The sequence below is a fragment of the Cnephaeus nilssonii genome (genome assembly GCF_951640355.1).
Source record: "Cnephaeus nilssonii genome assembly, chromosome: 1".
Taxonomy (NCBI): Eukaryota; Metazoa; Chordata; class Mammalia; order Chiroptera; family Vespertilionidae; genus Cnephaeus; species Cnephaeus nilssonii.
Genome location: NC_137072.1, coordinates 20,321,474 through 20,341,540, shown reverse-complemented (window position 1 = coordinate 20,341,540; position 20,067 = coordinate 20,321,474). Strand labels below are relative to the sequence as shown.

At 43.6% G+C, this 20,067-nt stretch overlaps 1 protein-coding gene across 1 annotated transcript in view; it reads right to left on the bottom strand.

Moving 5' to 3' along the window:
* LOC307102562 (uncharacterized protein C10orf67, mitochondrial) overlaps positions 1–18,800 on the bottom strand; it is a gene marked incomplete at both ends in the record, with an annotated part of 171,412 nt that extends 152,612 nt beyond the window's left edge. The window contains one exon of the mRNA XM_079776167.1: positions 18,706–18,800. Within this exon, the coding sequence (XP_079632293.1) occupies positions 18,706–18,800 (95 nt within the window). The remainder of the gene's footprint in view (positions 1–18,705) is intronic.
* Between the last annotated feature and the right edge of the window lie 1,267 nt (positions 18,801–20,067).

The window sequence follows — 20,067 nt, the reverse complement described above, 5'->3', positions numbered from 1 at the left end:
GCTGAGTCCCTACTAAGCCCCCAATATGGCAGTATTAACCAGTGCGGGGGTGGAGTGGGTAGCCAGCCCCCAGGTGGCAGGTTGATTCCTGGACCCACATTATAGGTCCTAGTAATCAAAGAGCAGAAGTGGAAGTGGTTTCTCTTGCCAACACACCTAATAACCGACTCCTGGAATTGTTGCTTCCTGTCCCAACATCTTTATGATCTGCTAGTTTGGAGGTCTTAATTCTCGAGGGAAGAATGCTTCCTCCCAGAAACACTTAACCAAAGGCAGAGAAAGTGGTCACTCCAAGGGCTGAAGTGAGTGCTTCCTATTACCAAGGGACAAGTGGGTGACTGGTAGACAGTGGAGTCAGGGGAACCATGTTTGGAACCCAGGAGAGTCTCTGGAATGCCTCCAATCATTTCCATGCTGAAGGGGAACAGAATGTGCTGCCCCCAAAATATGACTCTTGGGCATAACTCTTGGGCATTATCTTGGGCTGGTTGTTTTTAAGAAACAGCAGGCACAGGAGAAGCTCTGATAACTGAGTAGAAGTTGCCCTTTTGTAAGGGACATTTGCATTTATAAGAAAATCTCCATCTGCAAGCGTATCTCTAGGTACCACGTAGAAAAGGGTGATTCAATATCTAGAAACTCACCAATAGAAAAGGCTCAGGCTAAAATCTGCATAACAACCATACCTAATTACCTCCCGTAATTGGCTCCCCACTTCCCCCAACATCTTCTTTAGTCTTTAGCTGTAAATGGAATTGAAGGTGTTGACTTGGACTATTTTTAGGAATTACTTAGTTTTCCTGGGTATTGCCCATGTACTAGTATACAGAAGGTATATATGTTTTTAATTTTTTTTCCCAAACAACAGAAACAAACTGGCAGAGCAACTTACAGCAGATACAGAAGGTCACCTTCCTAGAGATAACATCTGGGCCTCAATTGTATTTCAGCTCCAAGCCCAGAAAAGCAGGTGACACCAGGACCAGTTGCAAGGACTAACAACCCCCTGCCCTGTCACTGACCAATCAGTGGAGACCACAAACCAGAAGAGACACACCTAGAAAACTGATGAATATTCTGCTGAACCCTCCCCTAAGACTCCCAGAAGATCCCCACCAGCTAGAAAGAGATAAAAGCCTCAAGACAAAGTACCCAGCATTTGCTCTCCCTCCAGGGAGCAGCTCACTCCATTCCCTTTTTCCTCTTCTCTCTCTTCTTCCCTCACAGGCATACATCTCCTAAACTCTAAGAATCCCCAGGACACTTGCAATGAGGGGAACAATGGTCAGCGGCAGCTGGCCCCAGGCTAATCCCCTGAACCTGTTCCTAAGACTTCCCAGAGAGGTAGGACAGCCCAGCCTAGGCTCTCCCGTTGCTTCTTCCATGCTAAACAATTCCTTGTTTTGCCGGCCCCAGTTTGAATAAACTTTCCCTCAGAGTCACCTGGATTCATGTTGAGACATGTTTCCTGCACAAAGTCAGGAACCCACACACTCCCAGCCCTGTAGACAGACCCACTCAGGGCTAGGTCCTCTGTCTGGTAACACTCTTTCAGGAGGTCTTAATCTCAGCCTTTTGGGGTCACAACTACATTCTGCATTTGCAACTACAATACTGCTTAAGTCTTCTTTTACCATCTTACTTCCTTTTATTTCTTTATTCTTTCTTTCTTTCTTTCTTTCTTTCTTTCTTTCTTTCTTTCTTTCTTTCTTTCTTTCTTTACTCCTTCTGCCTATTTTTAGATGGAGCAGCCTGCACTGCGTTCCATGTCACATCAAAATGACTGTAGCTTGGAGCCCTGCTGCTCGGGGAAGACTCCAGAAAGGCCCTCACGAACCAACAAAAGATGGGCTGGAAGGTGCTCGTGTTCCTGAACTGAGATGTGTTTTCCATGTTTCTTTTAAAAAAAGTTTTTTAAGAAAAAAATGTTAAAAGCATCAAGAAGAAAAACAAGTTACATGTATACATATATGTACATGTATGTGTGCATGCACATGTACAAACACTCAAAAATGGGTTCCATTCTAATTGCCTTCTTTCACTTAATATCTGATCTTGACTATCTTCCACTTTCACTAAATAAACTTCAAGTACATCTGTTTCATTAGTTTCATAAAAAAATAGCCAATAAAACTAGAATCCGATGCTGCACACTGCTCTAAATATTCTCATGTCTGCATGCCTTTAATCCTCATTTCAGACCTATGAGGTAAATCCTATTATCTCCAGCTCCAATTTATTTTTATTATTATTATTTTAATACTTTATTGTTGGAAGTATTACATATGTCCCCCTTTTTACCCCTTTGACCCCCTCCAGCCTTCCCCCACCACTTACTTCCTTTTACTAGTTAAAAATACTCGTTAATGTTTAGTATAGAAAAGGAAATATTCTGTGTTCAAATACTGGTGAGGTTTTTTGCCTCCTGTCTGGACCCTGAGTGCGGCTACATCAATATAATAAACATGGGAGGGGGGTACCACTACTGATGCAATGTGCATACTTACAAACAGCCACCTTAACGTTACCTGCTTCTTTTTATCTAAGTGCTGCCCATTTGACAGAGCTCTGTTATTCACCTTCCTGTCTATGAATGCAATCCTCTGCCTCCCCAGTGCCAAATAGCGCCTTTTTACTATTGTGGACGAAAGGAGCCACATGCTAACCTGACAAGCTCAGGGAAGGCCTGCGTGGCAGTCTTGCAAACTCAGAGACCTGGAATAACCACAAAGGATGGTTTGAAAATTAAATATTTAACTACAAACAGGTTATAGTGGGCAGTCATTCCTAAGCTGATACCTTCCCTGACAAAGATCAACTTAGATCTTCTTTCCTGAGCCCATTTGCCTTTTCGCCTCTAAGATAACATATCTGTGAGATGTCTGGGTAACTTGTAACTTCCTTCTTTTGCTGGAGCCCCTGGGGCACAACCAAATGTGGTAGGTGCCAGGACAGATGCCTCAAATTCCTTCATTATCCTGTTAATTGTTCCTGTACCCACCTAAGTATGTGTCCATCATTTTACTTTTTGTCCAATCCCAGGGGTTTCCCACCGTTTGACTTTATCCAATGAATTTCATGTAGCCCACCTATGTCCCTCCTTTGATGGCAATGTATAAATACAGATGTAACCCACCATTCTTCGGAGCATAATCTCAATTCGTTGAGGTTCTGCTTCCCGGCATATGTCGACAGTTTGGCTCAAATAAACTCACTAAATTTCTTTACAGGTTTCAATGGTTTTTTCGTTAACATTACTTGGCGTAGTCGTGGCAGGATTCCAAAGAAAACTCACCCAGGATCATCCTATGGACTTGGACTTGGAGCTAGGATCCAGCAAAGGGCCCCTTGAGCCCACCGGTTCTCCGCCCATTGGGTGAACGTGGGTGAGTCGTCTCTTGGATCCAGGACCTTCCCTCGCTTTGGTAGAGGGTCTGACTTTATTTGAGCTGTGTTTTAAAATCCTCGAGGTGGAACCAGGGTTGACAGAACCCCAGGTTAAGGGTTGGCAGAACCGGCTAAGGCGGGACTGGAGAAAAAAAAATGGGTGGCTGGTTTTGATTTTGGCTTTTCAATTGGAATTGCTGAGAGTCTGAGCAAAAGTAACTTTCGCCGTAAAAATGAGCTGAACTCATTCAGCTCCGAAGATAAAGGGGCAACATTTTCTTTATTTTTAAAGAATAGTCCGATTCTGAGGTGTTCTTAGATGACTAAGAATTTTGTGGAAGTGTCAGAAATGCAGGAGCCCCATCTGGAAGTTCCAACACAACTGTAAATAACTAAATGGCTTTTCTAGGGGGCCACCATAAGATTTGGTCTGCCCGGGCCCCAAAACTTTTTTTGTGGTTTTAGACAGCCGGGAGAGAAACTGAGGCCACATTTGACCTACTACATAACATATCTAAAGTTTGCTCAGACTACAGATATCCAAAAATAAAAAAATTTAACATGGGAAATTGTGCCTCCAAGGCTAGAAGCTCCCAAGACCCCAGCCCTCATTTAACACTCCTGATAAGAAGCCTTTACTTGCAAGTACTTAACAGTAATGAGAAAATTTAACTAGAAAATATTAACTGAGGAATGGCCAGAAAAAAGAAAGAAAAAAAATGCAGTTTGTTTGGGGTACCTATGTTAATATTTTGCATGCAGAAAAAAAAAAAAAATGCCGGCTCTGAAATTAAAGTGAATGAGTATATGGGAAGCGTATCTTGATTTGGAAACTAGAAGCTTCTAAGAAAAAATTTTCTTCCAATAAGATGGAAATTAATAAAAAAGATTTTCAGAGACTGTTTCAGAACTATTTTGAAGTTAACAAATGTCTACAGCCATTTTTGAATAGTCCTTTGGGAATGTACTGAAATTCTAGAGAGAGGCAGTTCCCGAACCGGGGACAAAAGACACTGCTTTGGTAATTTTAATGCTAGACATTCTCTGGTGTAAATTCTTAGTGTGTTTTCTGCGCGCCTGTATAAGAGTGTTGATGTTTTTGTGTCTCTTTGTTGTTGTTTAATTTGTTGAAAGAAGAGGCAAGTCCCGCTTTGGGGAAGCCTAGTTGTGTGTGGTGGGGTTGAAGGCGTGAGAGAGATTGCAAGAACGTCCCAGCAGCTGCCAAGAATTCTTATTAATCTTGGGGGCTCTTCTTGCTCTCCCTCTCAGGGTTCAGCCTCCAGAAACAGCTAGTGAGATTTGTGTCTGTTTGTCTGAAAACATAATTGTGGCTGTCTATCTTTTAGGGATTTGGTTTGCTCTTTCCTTATTTGTTGTGAGAATAAACAAATCATCTTCTCTGTCAAAGAATAGTTTAGACAGCCTCCATTTTGGACTGTGACTTGGCAGCCGCCATGTTGGCCGCATGGCTTGCCGCTCCCCTTGAAAGAGCAAGGGCCAACCCCTCCCTTTGAATTAGCCAATCGGGAAAGACCATGTGCCTGAGCTCCAATCAAGAGCAAGGACAGGTCACATGCATCGTTAAGGCACTCTGCTTCAGAAAGAAACTTGCAGAGATTCTCAGAGCCAAGTTCAAACAGGAAACTTTAGGAGGGTAGCATGTGTCCAGTCAGGGACACTGGCAAGCCAAGAGTCATGATTCCCTGTGGGGGCGTCTGCCAGTGATTCACATATTGGGAGTTTATGTATTATTTTCAATGCTCAATACACTGCTTGCAATAAGCCATGTGCCTCATTTTAAACTCTTACATATTATTCTTTATATGTTGAAATTATAATTGAATCTAAAGGTATACAAATTTTATATTATTCTCTATGTCATTTTACAGGGATTATTACTTACCAAGAAGTTGTTGTCTTGGAATGTTATATTTTATAGAAAAGCAAAGTTTTTATCAAATCTATAACCATGCCACTTTTAAATTTTTGTCATTTGTGGACAGCTTTATTCTGATGCATTTGTAGGTATATATGTCTAGAAAAATCCATGAAAAGGACTCAGATTTACTCTAACTTGCAGGCTTCTAAGCAGGTCATATTTTGAACTGGATGAAGATTTATAGAACTTCAAGGAATAAATAAACAAAAACAACTATGGGACTAAATGAATTGAAGATAATTATTCTTATGATTCTATTTAAAATATTGTTGACTCTTAAATCTCTTGTTTCCTGAATATAGGGAAAAGTAAAGAGCAGACATTCTGCATTATAGGAACTAACAAATTGGTAACAGATTCATTTCACAGTGCGCTCCCGGGAGACGAAGCGTTCAAAGATCATGGCTTACAACCAGGAGATTTGCTGTCTTGGAAAAGACACCAAATAAAAAAACTCTCCAACCTCATTGGAGGGGACCTTACCAGGTATTACTAACTAACCCATGTGCAGCTAAGCTTAAAGGAGTTAGCTCATGGATTCACATTTCTCATTTAAAAAAGGCATCTGACTGTGAATGGACATCTACTCCCATCTCTGACACCATCTCCATCTGCAGCGGAGATCACAGACTTTTCAAGGACGAGAAGTCGCTGACCACGGAGGCAGACAGCTATCCCAAGATGACGTCAACAAGGCCTGTATACTCACAAACTGATAGCTTGTTTTTATATCATCTGATTGATACTGATTGAATGTACATAAAATGATTTTCATATTATTATCATCCTTATGGTTCCCTAGTGGAAACAATGTCTACCCCCCCCCCCCCCCCGCAGACCTCTTTCTTTATTAGATATGAAAAATTTAACTTAGATACCTGCTAACCTTTCCTACCTACTATACAATGATGTTCTGGTTATCAGGTATGATAGTGAAATTAATGCCTTGTTAGCCACACATTGGTCTTCTCCTATCAATATAAGCTTTGGTTGTTGTTGTTGTTGTTTTCTGGCTCTATCTATTATAAAGGACCCACCTTAGGCAAATACCTCCAAGAATATTTCCCTGATAATTCCACTGGTAGAATTGTATATGGATGTAATCTGGATGAATATTGTATGGCTATAGAGATGGGTGATGAATAGCTAAGAAAAACACCTGGATATGATGGCCAAAGGCTTGCAGCAGCCTGTCCTATCTGTCATAGCATACCATGTCCTCGGACTCACCAGCCATGCTCTTGTGGCTGGATGTCTGTGAAGCAAGAAAGAAATCAATGGGTCCCTATTTCAGAAATTATTGGCATTACTTGGTGGGTAGATATGTCTGTAACTACCCCACCATCCTTGCGTCCTGGACGCTTATGGGAAGCCCTATGGAATACTCAAACTCTAGCTCATTTGGGGGTCACCTTCACCCATTTAACTATGGCATGGGAAACTCAACATTTTGGGCTCCACTCAGTATACCCTAACTGCTCCCAAGCCATAGCTACCCAATGGCAACAACATTCCTGGTGGATCCAACAACATTGGTCCCCCTAAAAGAAGCAAAAGGGGAATACTTGGAGCAGTAGGGGCTGGCCTTGGTATCCGGGACAAGCTGAAGTTGTATGTAGCTAATGAAGAATGTCATTCATTAGAAAAAGATTTTTATCTCAAATAGGTCACATAGCGGGAATGCTGTTTCTGGAAGAAGGAAAAACAGTGGGAAGCAGCATGGAAAGATAATAAAGCCTTAGTTTAATGGATAGAACAGGCTCGACAGACTAAAAACTCATGCCCAAACCCAACAATGGGAACATGCTTGTGCCCTAATTCAACTGGGCCTGTTGTCTATGCTAATGCAAGGAATCTGAAGTGGCTATGAAACAATGGCCAACTATAATGGCTGCAGAAGCCCAGGCCAGACACTTATGGGACTCATATGGTTCCCCAGGCATTTGGAAAATTTTAAATGGGAAATGTGATCTACAATATTGTGTTTTTAAAAGCCCAGATGCGAGTTAAATCCTAGGCTTAAATTCCCAGTAGTTCAACTGGCCGGCATAGGGACCATCCTCAATAATACTACAATACTTCCAATGGGAAGTAGATGGGCCATATTTAAAAATAATAAACAATGTGAACCCATCTCACTGTCTGAAAATTGGAAAAGTGAATGGTTATGCCCTCAATCCATATGGAATACTGAATTCACCCAGTCCTGGCTTATTGTATCTACCCCAACAAATAACAATATAGTATATAGGAAAGGGGCGTTTTTGCTGGGAAGGGTTAAAAGCAATCTTTACTGTAATATCACCAAGTTTACATTAAATAATACTAGAATATGGTGTAATACTGAAATTATAGTCAGAATGACTTTGCCTGGTGTTCATAAAATCTGTGATAATATTGATACTGAAAAACCAATGTATTGGGAAATTGAACTCCTCCCCATGAAGCCATTTTTATGGGAACTAATTGGCCAGAAGAAAATTAGAGCTTCTAGATAATGAAATAGTAGAGTCTTAATTCATTTGGCCAAACATATCATAAGGTACAAATGACAGTGGATGAAGGAGGAAAGCATAATTAGCTTAATAAAAGATTATGATAATACATGTAAAGGGTTTTTTGGTTAGCTGTGATGCTTGTTCCCCTTAGAATTTTCCTTGTCTAGTATTAGACATTTTCTGTTCCTAATCAGTGTTATTGGTTTACTATTGTTACTTTTGTTCTTGATATGTAAATGTTATATTAGATGCAGAAAAGCAAAACGTAAGACAAACAGCAAAAAGACTCGGATCATGGTGGCTCAAAATTAGAAATGATCCAGAATTCTTTTTAACAAGGACATATAGGATTTGACTGCCTCCCATTTACCTGCCTTTTTAAAATATATAATTCGACCTTAAATGCCATCTAAGGTTATGGTCTTGCCCCATCCCCAGTGGTCCACCTGTTCAGCAAGACATGCTGACACTGAGACATCCTAGGAATGAGCCTTCCTAGCACCGTGGGACTCCATTATCCAACCAAAAGGTTGGTCATCAATGCATCCTTTGGATTGATTTATGACCAAAAGGGGAATGTGTGGACGAAAGGAGCCACATGCTAACCTGACAAGCTCAGGGGAGGCCTGCGTGGCAGTCTTGCAAACTCAGAGACCTGGAATAACCACAAAGGATGGTTTGAAAATTAAATATTTAACTACAAACAGGTTATAGTGGGCAGTCATTCCTAAGCTGATACCTTCCCTGACAAAGATCAACTTAGATCTTCTTTCCTGAGCCCATTTGCCTTTTCGCCTCTAAGATAACATATCTGTGAGATGTCTGGGTAACTTGTAACTTCCTTCTTTTGCTGGAGCCCCTGGGGCACAACCAAATGTGGTAGGTGCCAGGACAGATGCCTCAAATTCCTTCATTATCCTGTTAATTGTTCCTGTACCCACCTAAGTATGTGTCCATCATTTTACTTTTTGTCCAATCCCAGGGGTTTCCCACCGTTTGACTTTATCCAATGAATTTCATGTAGCCCACCTATGTCCCTCCTTTGATGGCAATGTATAAATACAGATGTAACCCACCATTCTTCGGAGCATAATCTCAATTCGTTGAGGTTCTGCTTCCCGGCATATGTCGACAGTTTGGCTCAAATAAACTCACTAAAATTCTTTACAGGTTTCAATGGTTTTTTCGTTAACACTATTCTTTTTTTTTTTTTTTTGATAGTATGTTTATTAAAGCTGGGGACAGTGAAACAAGGAAGGGCTTAGGATAGAAGAAGCAAGGAGAGAGAGAGAGAGAACAGGTGGGGCTGCTTTAGCTCTGGAAACGTTATGGGGAAAAGTGAGCCAAGGTGGGGGGGCTGCTGTCAACTCACTAGAAAGTCAGAGAAAAGGGGCCTTGGACACAGGTCCGGGGATTAGCCTGGGATGAGTTGTGGCAGTCCTTTGCTCCCCTGAATGCAAGTCTCATGGGGACTTGCATGAGTTCAGGAGAAAGAAAATTCACTGGAAAAGGAGAGTCAAGTGGGCGTGCCCCTAGGAGGACTCACTCAACTTCATTTTTTTATTAAGCTTGAACGTGTGTGTTCTTTCTTTCCTTTCCTTTATAAGCAAAAAATCTGTTGTGGGCAGTAGGTATATGAAACGTGGGTAGTTAATGTTACAAATATATAATGTTATGTATCAATTATATCTCAAAAAAGCTTGAAATAATAAAAATACAAAAAACTCCCAAAATATTTTCAGGATATGATTTTTGAAATGTGAAATAATGTTTTCAGTTTTCCTTTGGTGCCATAATACTATAATGCTACAATACAATATTTTTAAATTAAGTTCAAAAATTTTACAGATACCTCCTCTAGAGTGTCCAAAAATAATATTAGTGCCTATTTATTGAGTACTTAATTTGTTCAATGTGCTTTGTTAAGATATATGCATCAACACACACATTTTCCCTGCAGTTTATCCTCCCAATAATCTCTTAAGAGAGATATTAACTTCCTTGTTTTGAAGATATGGAAACTGAGGCTCAAAGAGAGTAAATAACTTATCCTATATAATAAAAGGCTAATATGCAAATCAACCGAACAGTGGAATGACTGGTCACTATGATGCACACTGACCACCAGGGGGCAGACGCTCAAGCAGAAGCTGCCCCCTGGTGGTCAGTGCACTCAGCCAGAAGCTGGGCTCACGGCTGGCGAGCACAAGGGCGGTGGTGGGAGCCTCTCCTGCCTCCACAACATTGCTAAGGACCCCTCAGGGAACATCCCCTGAGGGGTCCCAGACTGTGAGAGGGTGCAGGCCAGCCTGAGGGACCCCTTACCCCCAGTGCACGAATGTCATGCACCAGGCCTCTAGTCTAACATAATAAGCCTGGAGTGACAGGTTCCTAATCTCCATACCTAGTGAGAACAAATCTGTAGCTCTAAGGTCCCTTGCGTCCTAACTTACTGTATGATTGATTCAGAAAGATATGGTTCATTCAGAATCTAAGTGAGACATAAAGGGTCATTTTTCAGTTTCCCACTAAATCTCAATGTCTCTAATTATAGATGACAACCCCGCTGCCTAGAATTAAAACCCACATCACAACAAATTTAGTAAGTGCTTCCTTCACAGTCCTTATTTATAGTCTCAGTGATTTAATTTCTAAATTATAGCTTGGCTGTTATGCATAAAATACAGTCTTGGAAAATATAACAATTATAGTTTTTTTTAATAAACTAGATACAAAATGAATGTGTTTATTGTAGAAAACAGATCAATGAATATTTACTAATAGACTGACATGGCACTTCTCACTGAATCCTAGAAAATTCTATCCTAATAAATACTCATTAATGAATGAGTCAAAGAAAATGGCATTAGTGTAATCACAGAACCAGCTCAAAATTGTCCTATCCTGTTTAACAAGATACTGAGTTACTTCTCAGAGACAACAGACCAGCCGAAACCAACGCTTGTGCAGAGGAGAGAACTTTGACCTCCAGCTGCTGCACCAGGAACCTCTCCCCAAAAAGAAAGGCCAGGGAAGGTCAGGGACAAACCAGCACTTGAACACCAGAACCCTTTCAGAAGTGAAGGAAGATCCACTGCTGACGCCCCTTTAACATAATTGGCCACGTTCCAAGGTCTTCCAATTAAAACTTGCCCTGCCAGCACTTTCGCATATATATCATATGTATTCCTCCAATCCCATAAAAGCCCTTAACGTAGTCCAATGAGCAAGATGGATTTGAGGCACTATTAAGTCTCCCATGTTCTCAGTTGGCACCTTCTCAATCAATAAATCTTTCCTTACTCCATGCTCTGGTATTCTGAGTTTTGGCCTTTTTTTATTTTTATTTTTTTATTGATTTCAGAGAGGAAGGGAGAGGGAGAGAGAGAGATAGAAACATCAATGGTGAGAGAAAATCATTTATGGGCTGCCTCCTGCACACCCCCCACTGGGGATCAAGCCCACAACCCAGGTATATGCCCTTGACAGAAATTGAACCCAGGACCCTTCAATCTGCAGGCAGATGCTCTATCCACTGAGCCAAAAACGGCTAGGGCTGAATTTTGGCCTTTTGAAGCATCAGGCACACAAACTTGGGTTTAGTAACATTAGGTGTGCTAAATTTTCACTGCTCAATTTTAAATAAGAAAAACATTGTTTCCCTTTTTGCCTCTTCAAGAACACACAGTTTTGATGTACCCCAAGGCTCAGAGACTTTGCTTTGTATGCTCATTTCCTTAGGTTGTCTCACCAAGTCTCCCAGCTCTAGAGCCATCATTGTGCCAATTACTCCCAAGTTGATATAGCCAGTGTAGACATCTTTTTTTGAACTTTAGAAGAGTAGTTAGATGGCACCCAAAATATGCCTCTTTGGCATCAGGATTTTTTCCCCCAGCTAATTATTTTGAGAAATTGCATACACAGGAGAAGCTCTAAAAACAGTAGAGGTTGCCCTTTTATAAGAGAAATTTACATATATAAAGGAAACCTCCAATTTTAGGGTCTCCTTCTCTGTACCAGGAAGAGAAGGATGACTAGATCACGGGAAGAGGACCTTATCAATGGAGAAAGCACTGACTTAAATCTGCATGACAATACTTGCCTCAGTTTATTACACTTTCCCTGCTAACCTCCCATAACACCTTTTTTTAAGTCTTCTAAAATTGTTATTACTATTCATTATTATTGTTATTATTCAATACATTAATTGATAACATGCATTCCACAGGGGACAGCCAAAGCTAGACCCTGAAACAAACTGTTGAAATTTTTCTTTTATGTTTACATTAATTCATTAATCTGGGCCTTTGGCTAGAGTTATAAGATTGATTATTTTTCTTTTTCTTTTTTTTAATAATTCTTTATTGTTGAAAGTATTACATATGTCCCCCTTTTCCCCGCATTGGCCCCCTCTAGCCCCTCTCCCCCATAACATCTTCTTTTGTCTTTAGCTGGGCTGGGCTGAATTTTGGCCTTTTGAAGCATCAGGCACACAAACTTGGATTTGGTAACATTAGGTGTACTGAATTAGGTGTGGGGATGGTATTTAAGGTGGTGGCTTTAGCTATTTCAGGGATTTACTTAGTTTTGCTAGGCATCTTCCATGTATACAGGAAGTATATATGTTATTAAACTTCTGTTTTTCTCCTGTTAATCTGTCTTTTATTATGGGGTGTAGGTAATGGGGGATGTTCAGCCAAGATCCTAAAAGAGTCAATAAAAATTATTTCCTCCCCTACAACTCGTTTTCCCCATTTCAGCCCTTATTCTCATTATAATCTATAATCAAAACAGCAACCAGAGAAATCCTACTGAAAGATTAGTTACATCACCCTGGTGGTTGTGCATCATGCACTGAGTCCTAACTGAGGGGTCACTGGTTCAATTCCCAGTCAGGGCACATGCCTGGGTTGCAGGCTTGATTCCTGGTAAGAAGCCTGTAGGAGGCAGCCAATCAATGTTTCTCTCTCCCTTCCTCTCTCTGTAAAAGTAATCAAAACATATCTTAAGAAAAAAAAAAGATTAGTCAGGTCATGTGATTCCTCTGCTCCAATCCCCTCTTGGCTTCCCATCTGTGATAGTGTGATTTAAAATAAATAGATATTTTGGTCTTCATGCCTCACAGCTCCCAATACTCTTGTAATTTCCTATACAACAAGAGCAATGGGGACATGTTTTGCTATATTTGGTCTTTGGTCCTCAGTTCCTAAATAGCTTCAGCATGGAAAAGGTGAATGGGGTCTTTTGTCATTCATAACAAACTCTTTTCAACAACACCTGAGTTTGTTAGGGAGGTGACTTTTTAAAAAAAATAAATCTTTATTGTTCAGATTATTGCAATTGTTCCTCTTTTTCCCCCCCCCCCCATAGCTCCCCTCCACCCGGTTCCCACCCCAACCTCTGCCCTTACCCCCCGCCACTGTCCTCATCCATAAGTACGATTTTTATCCAGTCTCTTCCCACACCCCCCACACCCTTTTCCCCTCGAGAATTGTCAGTGCACTCCCTTTCTATGCCCCTGATTCTATTATATTCACCAGTTTATTCTGTTCCTCAGATTTTTTATTCACTTGATTTTTAGATTCACTTGTTGATAGATATGTATTTGTTGTTCATAATTTTTATCTTTACCTTTTTCTTCTTCTTCTTCTTCTTAAAGAATACCTTTCAGCATTTCATATAATCCTGGTTTGGTGGTGATGAACTCCTTTAGCTTTTTCTTATCTGTGAAGCTCTTTATCTGACCTTCAATTCTGAATGATAGCTTTGCTGGGTAGAGTAATCTTGGTTGTAGGTTCTTGCTATTCATCACTTTGAATATTTCTTGCCACTCACGTCTGGCCTGCATAGTTTCTGTTGAGAAATCAGCTGACAGTCGTATGGGTACTCCCTTGTAGGTAACTAACTGTTTTTCTCTTGCTGCTTTTAAGATTCTCTCTTTGTCTTTTGCTCTTGGCATTTTAATTATGATGTGTCTTGGTGTGGTCCTCTTTGGATTCCTTTTGTTTGGGGTTCTCTGTGCTTTCTGGACTTGTAAGTCTATTTCTTTCACCAGGTGGGGGAAGTTTTCTGTCATTATTTCTTCAAATAGGTTTTCAGTATCTTGCTCTTTCTCTTCTTCTGGGACTCCCATAATTCTGATGTTGGTATGCTTGAAATTGTCCCAGAGGCTTCTTACACTATCTTCATATTTTTGGATTCTTTTCTCTTTTTTCTTTTCCGGTTGGGTGTTTTTTTGTTTCTTTGTATTTCAAATCTTTGACTTGATTCTTGCGATCCTCTAGTCTGCTGTTGGATCTCTGTATATTATTTTTTATTTCAGTCAGTGTATACTTAATTTCCTGTTGGTCCTTTTTCATATCCTCGAGGGTCTCACTAAATTTATCGACCTTTTCTAGAAAATTCTTGAAAAACCTTATAACCGTGGTTTTGAACTCTATATCCAGCCGTTTGCTTTCCTCCATTTCTTTCATCTGTGACCTGTTTCTTTGTTTCCACATTTTGGCTGCTTTTCTGAGTTGATAGAGTGGCTTTGTGTTCTAGGTGTCCTATAGGGCCCAGTGGCTCAGCCTCCCCAGTTACCTGAGGTGGACACTCTTGGTGCACCCTTTTGTGGGCTGTGTGCACAGTCTTGTTGTAGTTAAGCCTTGATTGTTGTTGGTATCACTGGGAGGAATTGACCCCCAGGCCAATTGGCTGTGACGATCAGCTGTGTCTATGATGGGAGAACTTCTGTGCTGGAGACACCCTTATGAGACAAGACTTGCTTCAGTGGGGCTTTGGTGCTCACTGAGTCTGCCTCCTGAGTGTGTCCCTTATGGATCTGAGGAGTTGTAATCTGGATGGTCCTACTCTGACCCCTGGGTACACTGGCTCTTGGATCTCCAAGGAGGTGCTAATTTAGCCTCTGCCTGAGGCCACCCAACAGGAGCTATGGAGAGATCTGCAGATTCCTCTTCTTTGTTTGGGTTTTGGAGGTGCCCAGATGAGGCCCAGCTGTGAAGCAATGCAAGCTGCTGCAGGGCCTTGGGCCTTCTTTTGGATGTTCTGGGTCTTACTGACTCAGCTGCAGTTTGTTAGGTAAGTTTAGAATTCAAAGGACCAGGCCATTCATATGCAAAAGCCTCTGCGCTCAGCTTGGATGGGGCAGGATCTCAGGGTGGAGCAAACAGCAAATGGCTTCCTGTCAGCCCTGCCCTAAGAGGTCCCTGGCTCTCAGTGTCCCTCGGTAATTGCTGCAAGCACCTCTGAGAGAAAGCCGCCCTCGAGTTTCGCCCGCTGCCAGACAGTCCAGTTTCTCCCTGTATGAGTCTGGGTCCCCAGAGTCTCGCACGGAACTGGAGTTCAGAGCAGTCAGGAGCTTTTGTCTCCCTCCCGATTGAAAAAGACAGCTGCGTACTTAGTTGCCAGCCCTCTCCGCACGCGCGCCTCCAAACCTCTGCCTTCCGCAGCTCCCTGTGAGTCTCAGTGTGCTTTTCTCTTTCCTTCTAGTTGTAGAATTTCCACTCAGCCAGCCTTCCTGTGGTTCTGGGTGATGTCTATTTTGTCTTTTAGTTGTAGTTTTGAATTTGTTGTGCAAGGCAGCAGTTTAGGTGTTTACTTATGCCGCCATCTTGGTTTCTCCTAGTGAGGTGACAGACCTTAAGGATGGGGGCAATTAGCAGAGGAACCAGCCACTATAAGAGGGTTGAACCTTTCAATCCCACGCTCCACTCCCACCTCCAGAAAGGAGGTAGAGGATAAATTAATTACCAAAAGGGAATGATTTACTCAATCTCGCCTACATAATGAAGCTTCCATAAAATCTCTAATGTATGGGATTTAGAGAGCTTACAGGTTGGTGAATAAGAACGTATCCATGCCCTAGCCGATTTGGCTCAGTGGATAGAGAGTCGGCCTGCAGACTGAAGGTCCCAGGTTCAATTTCAGTCAAGGGCACATGCCCAGGTTGTGGGCTCAATCCCCAGCAGGGGGTGTGCAGGAGGCAGCCAATCAATGAATCTCTCTGATCTTTGATGTTTCTCTCTCTCCCTTTCTCTCCGAAATGAATAAAAATCTTTTAATTTATTTTTTTTTAAAAAAAGAATGTATCCATGCACAGAGAGGGTGGTATACCTCAAACTCCACGGGACAGAAGCTCCTGTGCCAGAGAACCTTCTGGACCTCGCCCTATGTGTCTCTTCATCTGGCTATTCATATGATATTTAATATTCTTTGTAATAAGCAAATAACCTAGTAAGAAAACTTGTTTCCTGATTCATGTGAGCTGTTCTAGCACGTTAATCAAACCTGTGGAAGGGGTCATGGAAACCTCCAATGTATAGCTGGTGGTCAGAAGCACAGATGACAATCTGGACTTGCAATTGGCATCTGAAGACGAAGAAGAAAGGCAGGCCTGTGGGACTGAGCCCCTAACCTGTGGGATCTGATGCCACCTCCAGGTAGCCAGTGTCAGAATTGAATTAAACTGTAGAACAACCAGTCAGGGTCCACTGAGAATTTGGAGAATTGCTTGGTGGTATTGAAAAAACACATTGTATGGTTACTGTTATAATTGGCTAGTTATTATTCATAGGAAAGGGGCAAACGGCCAGATATTATAAGCATGGCCATCAGGGCAGCTTTACTAGGAAGCTGCAACTTTGCCCTCCCCAGGGAAACACTGGTCCATTCCCTGCAGATCACTTGGGGGGAGGGGTCCAACAAAGGAAAGATGAACACATGAGCAGTACGTTGGGGTGAGGTAGGGAAAATACTTGCCTGTCAGTCTAGCCTGGAACAAAGATAATTGACTAGAGGGGGTGGAGCCACTGCAAGCACATGGAATTTGAGAGAGTTAAAATTCTCAGACAAAAAAATAAATAAAAAATTGTTCTCTCTTGTTCCTCTGGCTTTGCTCCTGTTTCCTTGCACTTGCCCGTGTTCCCTCCATAGCCATGTAGCCCTAGAAACCCCACATGTGATGGACTATAGCTGGGAACACAAGCTAAGGTCGCCTGATGCTAGACTGGACTGTGCAGATATGGAACAGAAACTCTGAGCAACAGTTCTAATCCTCGCTCTGCTGAAGCCACAACTGGGCTTCTTCAATGGTGGAACGCAGGGAGAGGGGACCTTGGAAACTCAGGGATTTCATTCCATGCGAATAAATACCACTCATTGTCCTGTGCAAGTCACAAAATTCCTTTCCTCCTGACATCACAAGAAGCCCACTTCCACCGGCAACTGGTGGGACACAGGGAGCTCCCCACTGAAAACAGAATCATCTCATTCAAGGTCAAAGCTGAAGTCCCTTCCGTAATCTAGGTTCCACACCATCTGGTACCATCCTCTTACCTCTGACCTCACCTCCAGTGCTCTCCCCTCTCACTCTGCTCCAGCCACACTGACCTCCTCGATGGTCCTGGAATACCCAGGCCCACTCCTTCCCACTTCCTGCACCCTGTCCGGAACACGCTGTCCCAATATATGCGCATGGTTCCCTCTCAAGCCAGCGGTCTTCACGTCAATGTCATCTCGGCCAAATCTTCCTTGACCACGTATCTGAGAGTACATCTACACTCAATTCCCTCTGCTCTCTCCTGCTGTTTCTTCTTTAGCAGTTACCGCCATTATCTAACTTACTTATTATATAGTTTCCTTTTTGTCATTGGTTTCCTGAGTGGAGTGTAAACTTCACAAAGGCAGGTCTTTCGTCCATGGGTAGACAGACTGCTGTCTCCCAGTGCCTAACTCTGCCTCAATCCCAGGATTGCAGTCAGTACTGGAGCCTAGCTCACTCACACGCTCATACCAGGGCACCAGCAGCGTGTCCCCAGCACTGTGAGTGAAGAGACATGAACATGGCCATCAGCGGCTCCTTTGTTCAGGCCACATGCACTCGCTGAGCACCTGGCATTGTCGGTCTGTTCGCTGAGCCTAGCCGGTGCGTTCTGTGGGAGAACTACCCACCACAGAATGCCGAGGAGTCCGGGGCAGGGAGTCATTCCTATGGGTAAACAGCTGGAACAGGCTAGACACTGTGTGCCCAGGGTGCTTACCACGCACTACCGCCTACTTGTGCCTTTCGCAACCACCAATTAACCAGGTCCTGTGTGCAGCCTGATTCATCTAAAAAGCGCACCCACCAATACAGTTGAGCTGGGAGGCCTGACCTGGCAGCGGCGGCTCACTCACTGGATCAGCCCCCAGGTTTGGGCCGCCAGGACAGCTGTGGCGTCTCCTCTCTCTCTCTCTCTCTCTCTCTCTCTCTCTCTCTCTCTCTCTCTCTCTCTCTCTCTCTCTCTCCTTTATTAGTGAGAGGGGCTAGGCCATCTGACACCATGTGGCCCCTTGTCTTAGAGAATTGTAAGTATTCCCATAGAGGCTAACCTATTGCTGGCCACCTGCCGATTTTAAAGATTTAAAAAAGAAAAAATATATATATTTTCCCCAGAAACATCAGCTCTGTATTATCCAAATAAACAAAACTGGAGGAGAGGAGACAAAGCAGTGTGAAGGACAGAAACTAAAAAAGGATCAAAGAGTAACAGATGGTGCTATGTATAAGGTACGCTTCTGAACACCTTAACCAGGCGGGCTCAGTCCCTGTTCCCCGAGGCAAGGAGGCAGCCCCGTTCATCATCATCGGGCTGTTCCAACGGGGTGACCGGGCACCGGGCAGTAATTGGCCCAACTCAGGGGCCCTGTGACCGGGTCGTCAGGCTTGAAGCCAGGCAGTCTGGCTCCACAGCCCGCGCTCTCGGGGTTCAGTAATAGATTTAAGAAATCAAAGCGCAGCCCTGAGGCGTCCAGCGCGGGGCCGGGGCGGCGGGGCGCGGCGGGCGGGACCCCGCGGAAGGGAAGGCGGCGCCGCGCGGGCGCAGCAGCCCGCGCCGTCACCTGGGGCTGATCTGGAATTGTTCAATGGCGGACTCGAGGTTTTCCAGGTTCTTCCAGCACTCCTCGCTCTCGGACGTGTCCTCCCAGTTCTCCATCGGAGCCTGGGAGTTTGCCGCTGGGTCGTGCGCCTCCCGCGCGATTCCCCGCCGGAGGGTCTGGGAGGCCCGAACCTGCGTCCGTTGCCATGGCGACTCCTAGGGAACCGGCGGGCGCGGGAATTGTTGGGCTGGGGGCGCGGCGGGGCGCGGAGGGGCGCGGAGGGCGCGGCGGGGCGGCCTCTGGAGTCGCCTCCGAGCGGCTTCCACTGCCCGCCACACTCAACTTCCCAACAAGGCGCTGTCTTCCCGGGACGCCCACGAGCCAGGCCCCCTCCCCACAAGCTGGACTCCGTAATCTCACCTCCCCAGCCCTCCTCGCCTTCTCCGCCCCCAAGGCTGTGAGCGCAGCCTCCCGAGGCCCCGCACTTGGGGAGTGAGGCGGTGTGGGTTCCTGCTGTCTTTCTACAACACCTGTAGGTCGGTGGCCCTTGCTCTCCTGGCCTCTGCCCTAGGCTAAAGGTCACCCTCAGGGAGGATCGAAAATAGTGCACCCATCGAGTAAGGTTGCTCATGCCCCACTGGGCCCTGGGCTCTCAGAGCAAGGCCATCTTAAGGAGGAAGCAGGAGGTCTGCTGAAGTGCCTACACTTGCCACTTGACCACAGACGTAAGTGTCTGTGGACAAAAAAAAAAAAAATTTATTTGCCGAGATTAAATAGGCCTACATTCCTAAAAATGAAGGTTGGAACTAAAGTGTTAGGTTTGAAGCGGTACCGTGCAGTGTGTAATTCATTGTTTACTGTTTGTACAATAAGAGATATTTTTAAACCGGAAAACTCTTGTTCAGCCTTTGTTTTATTTTTATTGATTCCAGAGAGGAAGGGAGAGGAAGAGACAAAAACATCAATGATGAGAAAGAATCATTGATTGGCTTATTCCTGCATGCTCCACTGGGGACCGAGCCACAACCCAGGCATGTGTCCCCACCGGAATCCAACTGTGACCACCTGGTTCATAGATCGAGCCCAATCACTGAACCACACCACTGGAGCTAGTATCTTTGTTTTAAACTATGTGTCACTCATTGACAGTTAATAGGAGACATTGATCCTAATATGATCAATATATCATTGCCTGGTTTTAGAACTAAGTATACTGCATTTCCATTTCAGTATATTTTCAATAGGAAAACAAAATATTTTCTTCTCTTCCTTATAATAACTACTAGAGGCCCAGTGCACGAAATTAGTGCACAGGGCCGGGGGGGGGGGTCCCCTCAGCCCAGCCTGCACCCTCTCCAATCTGGGACCCCTAGGGGGATGTCC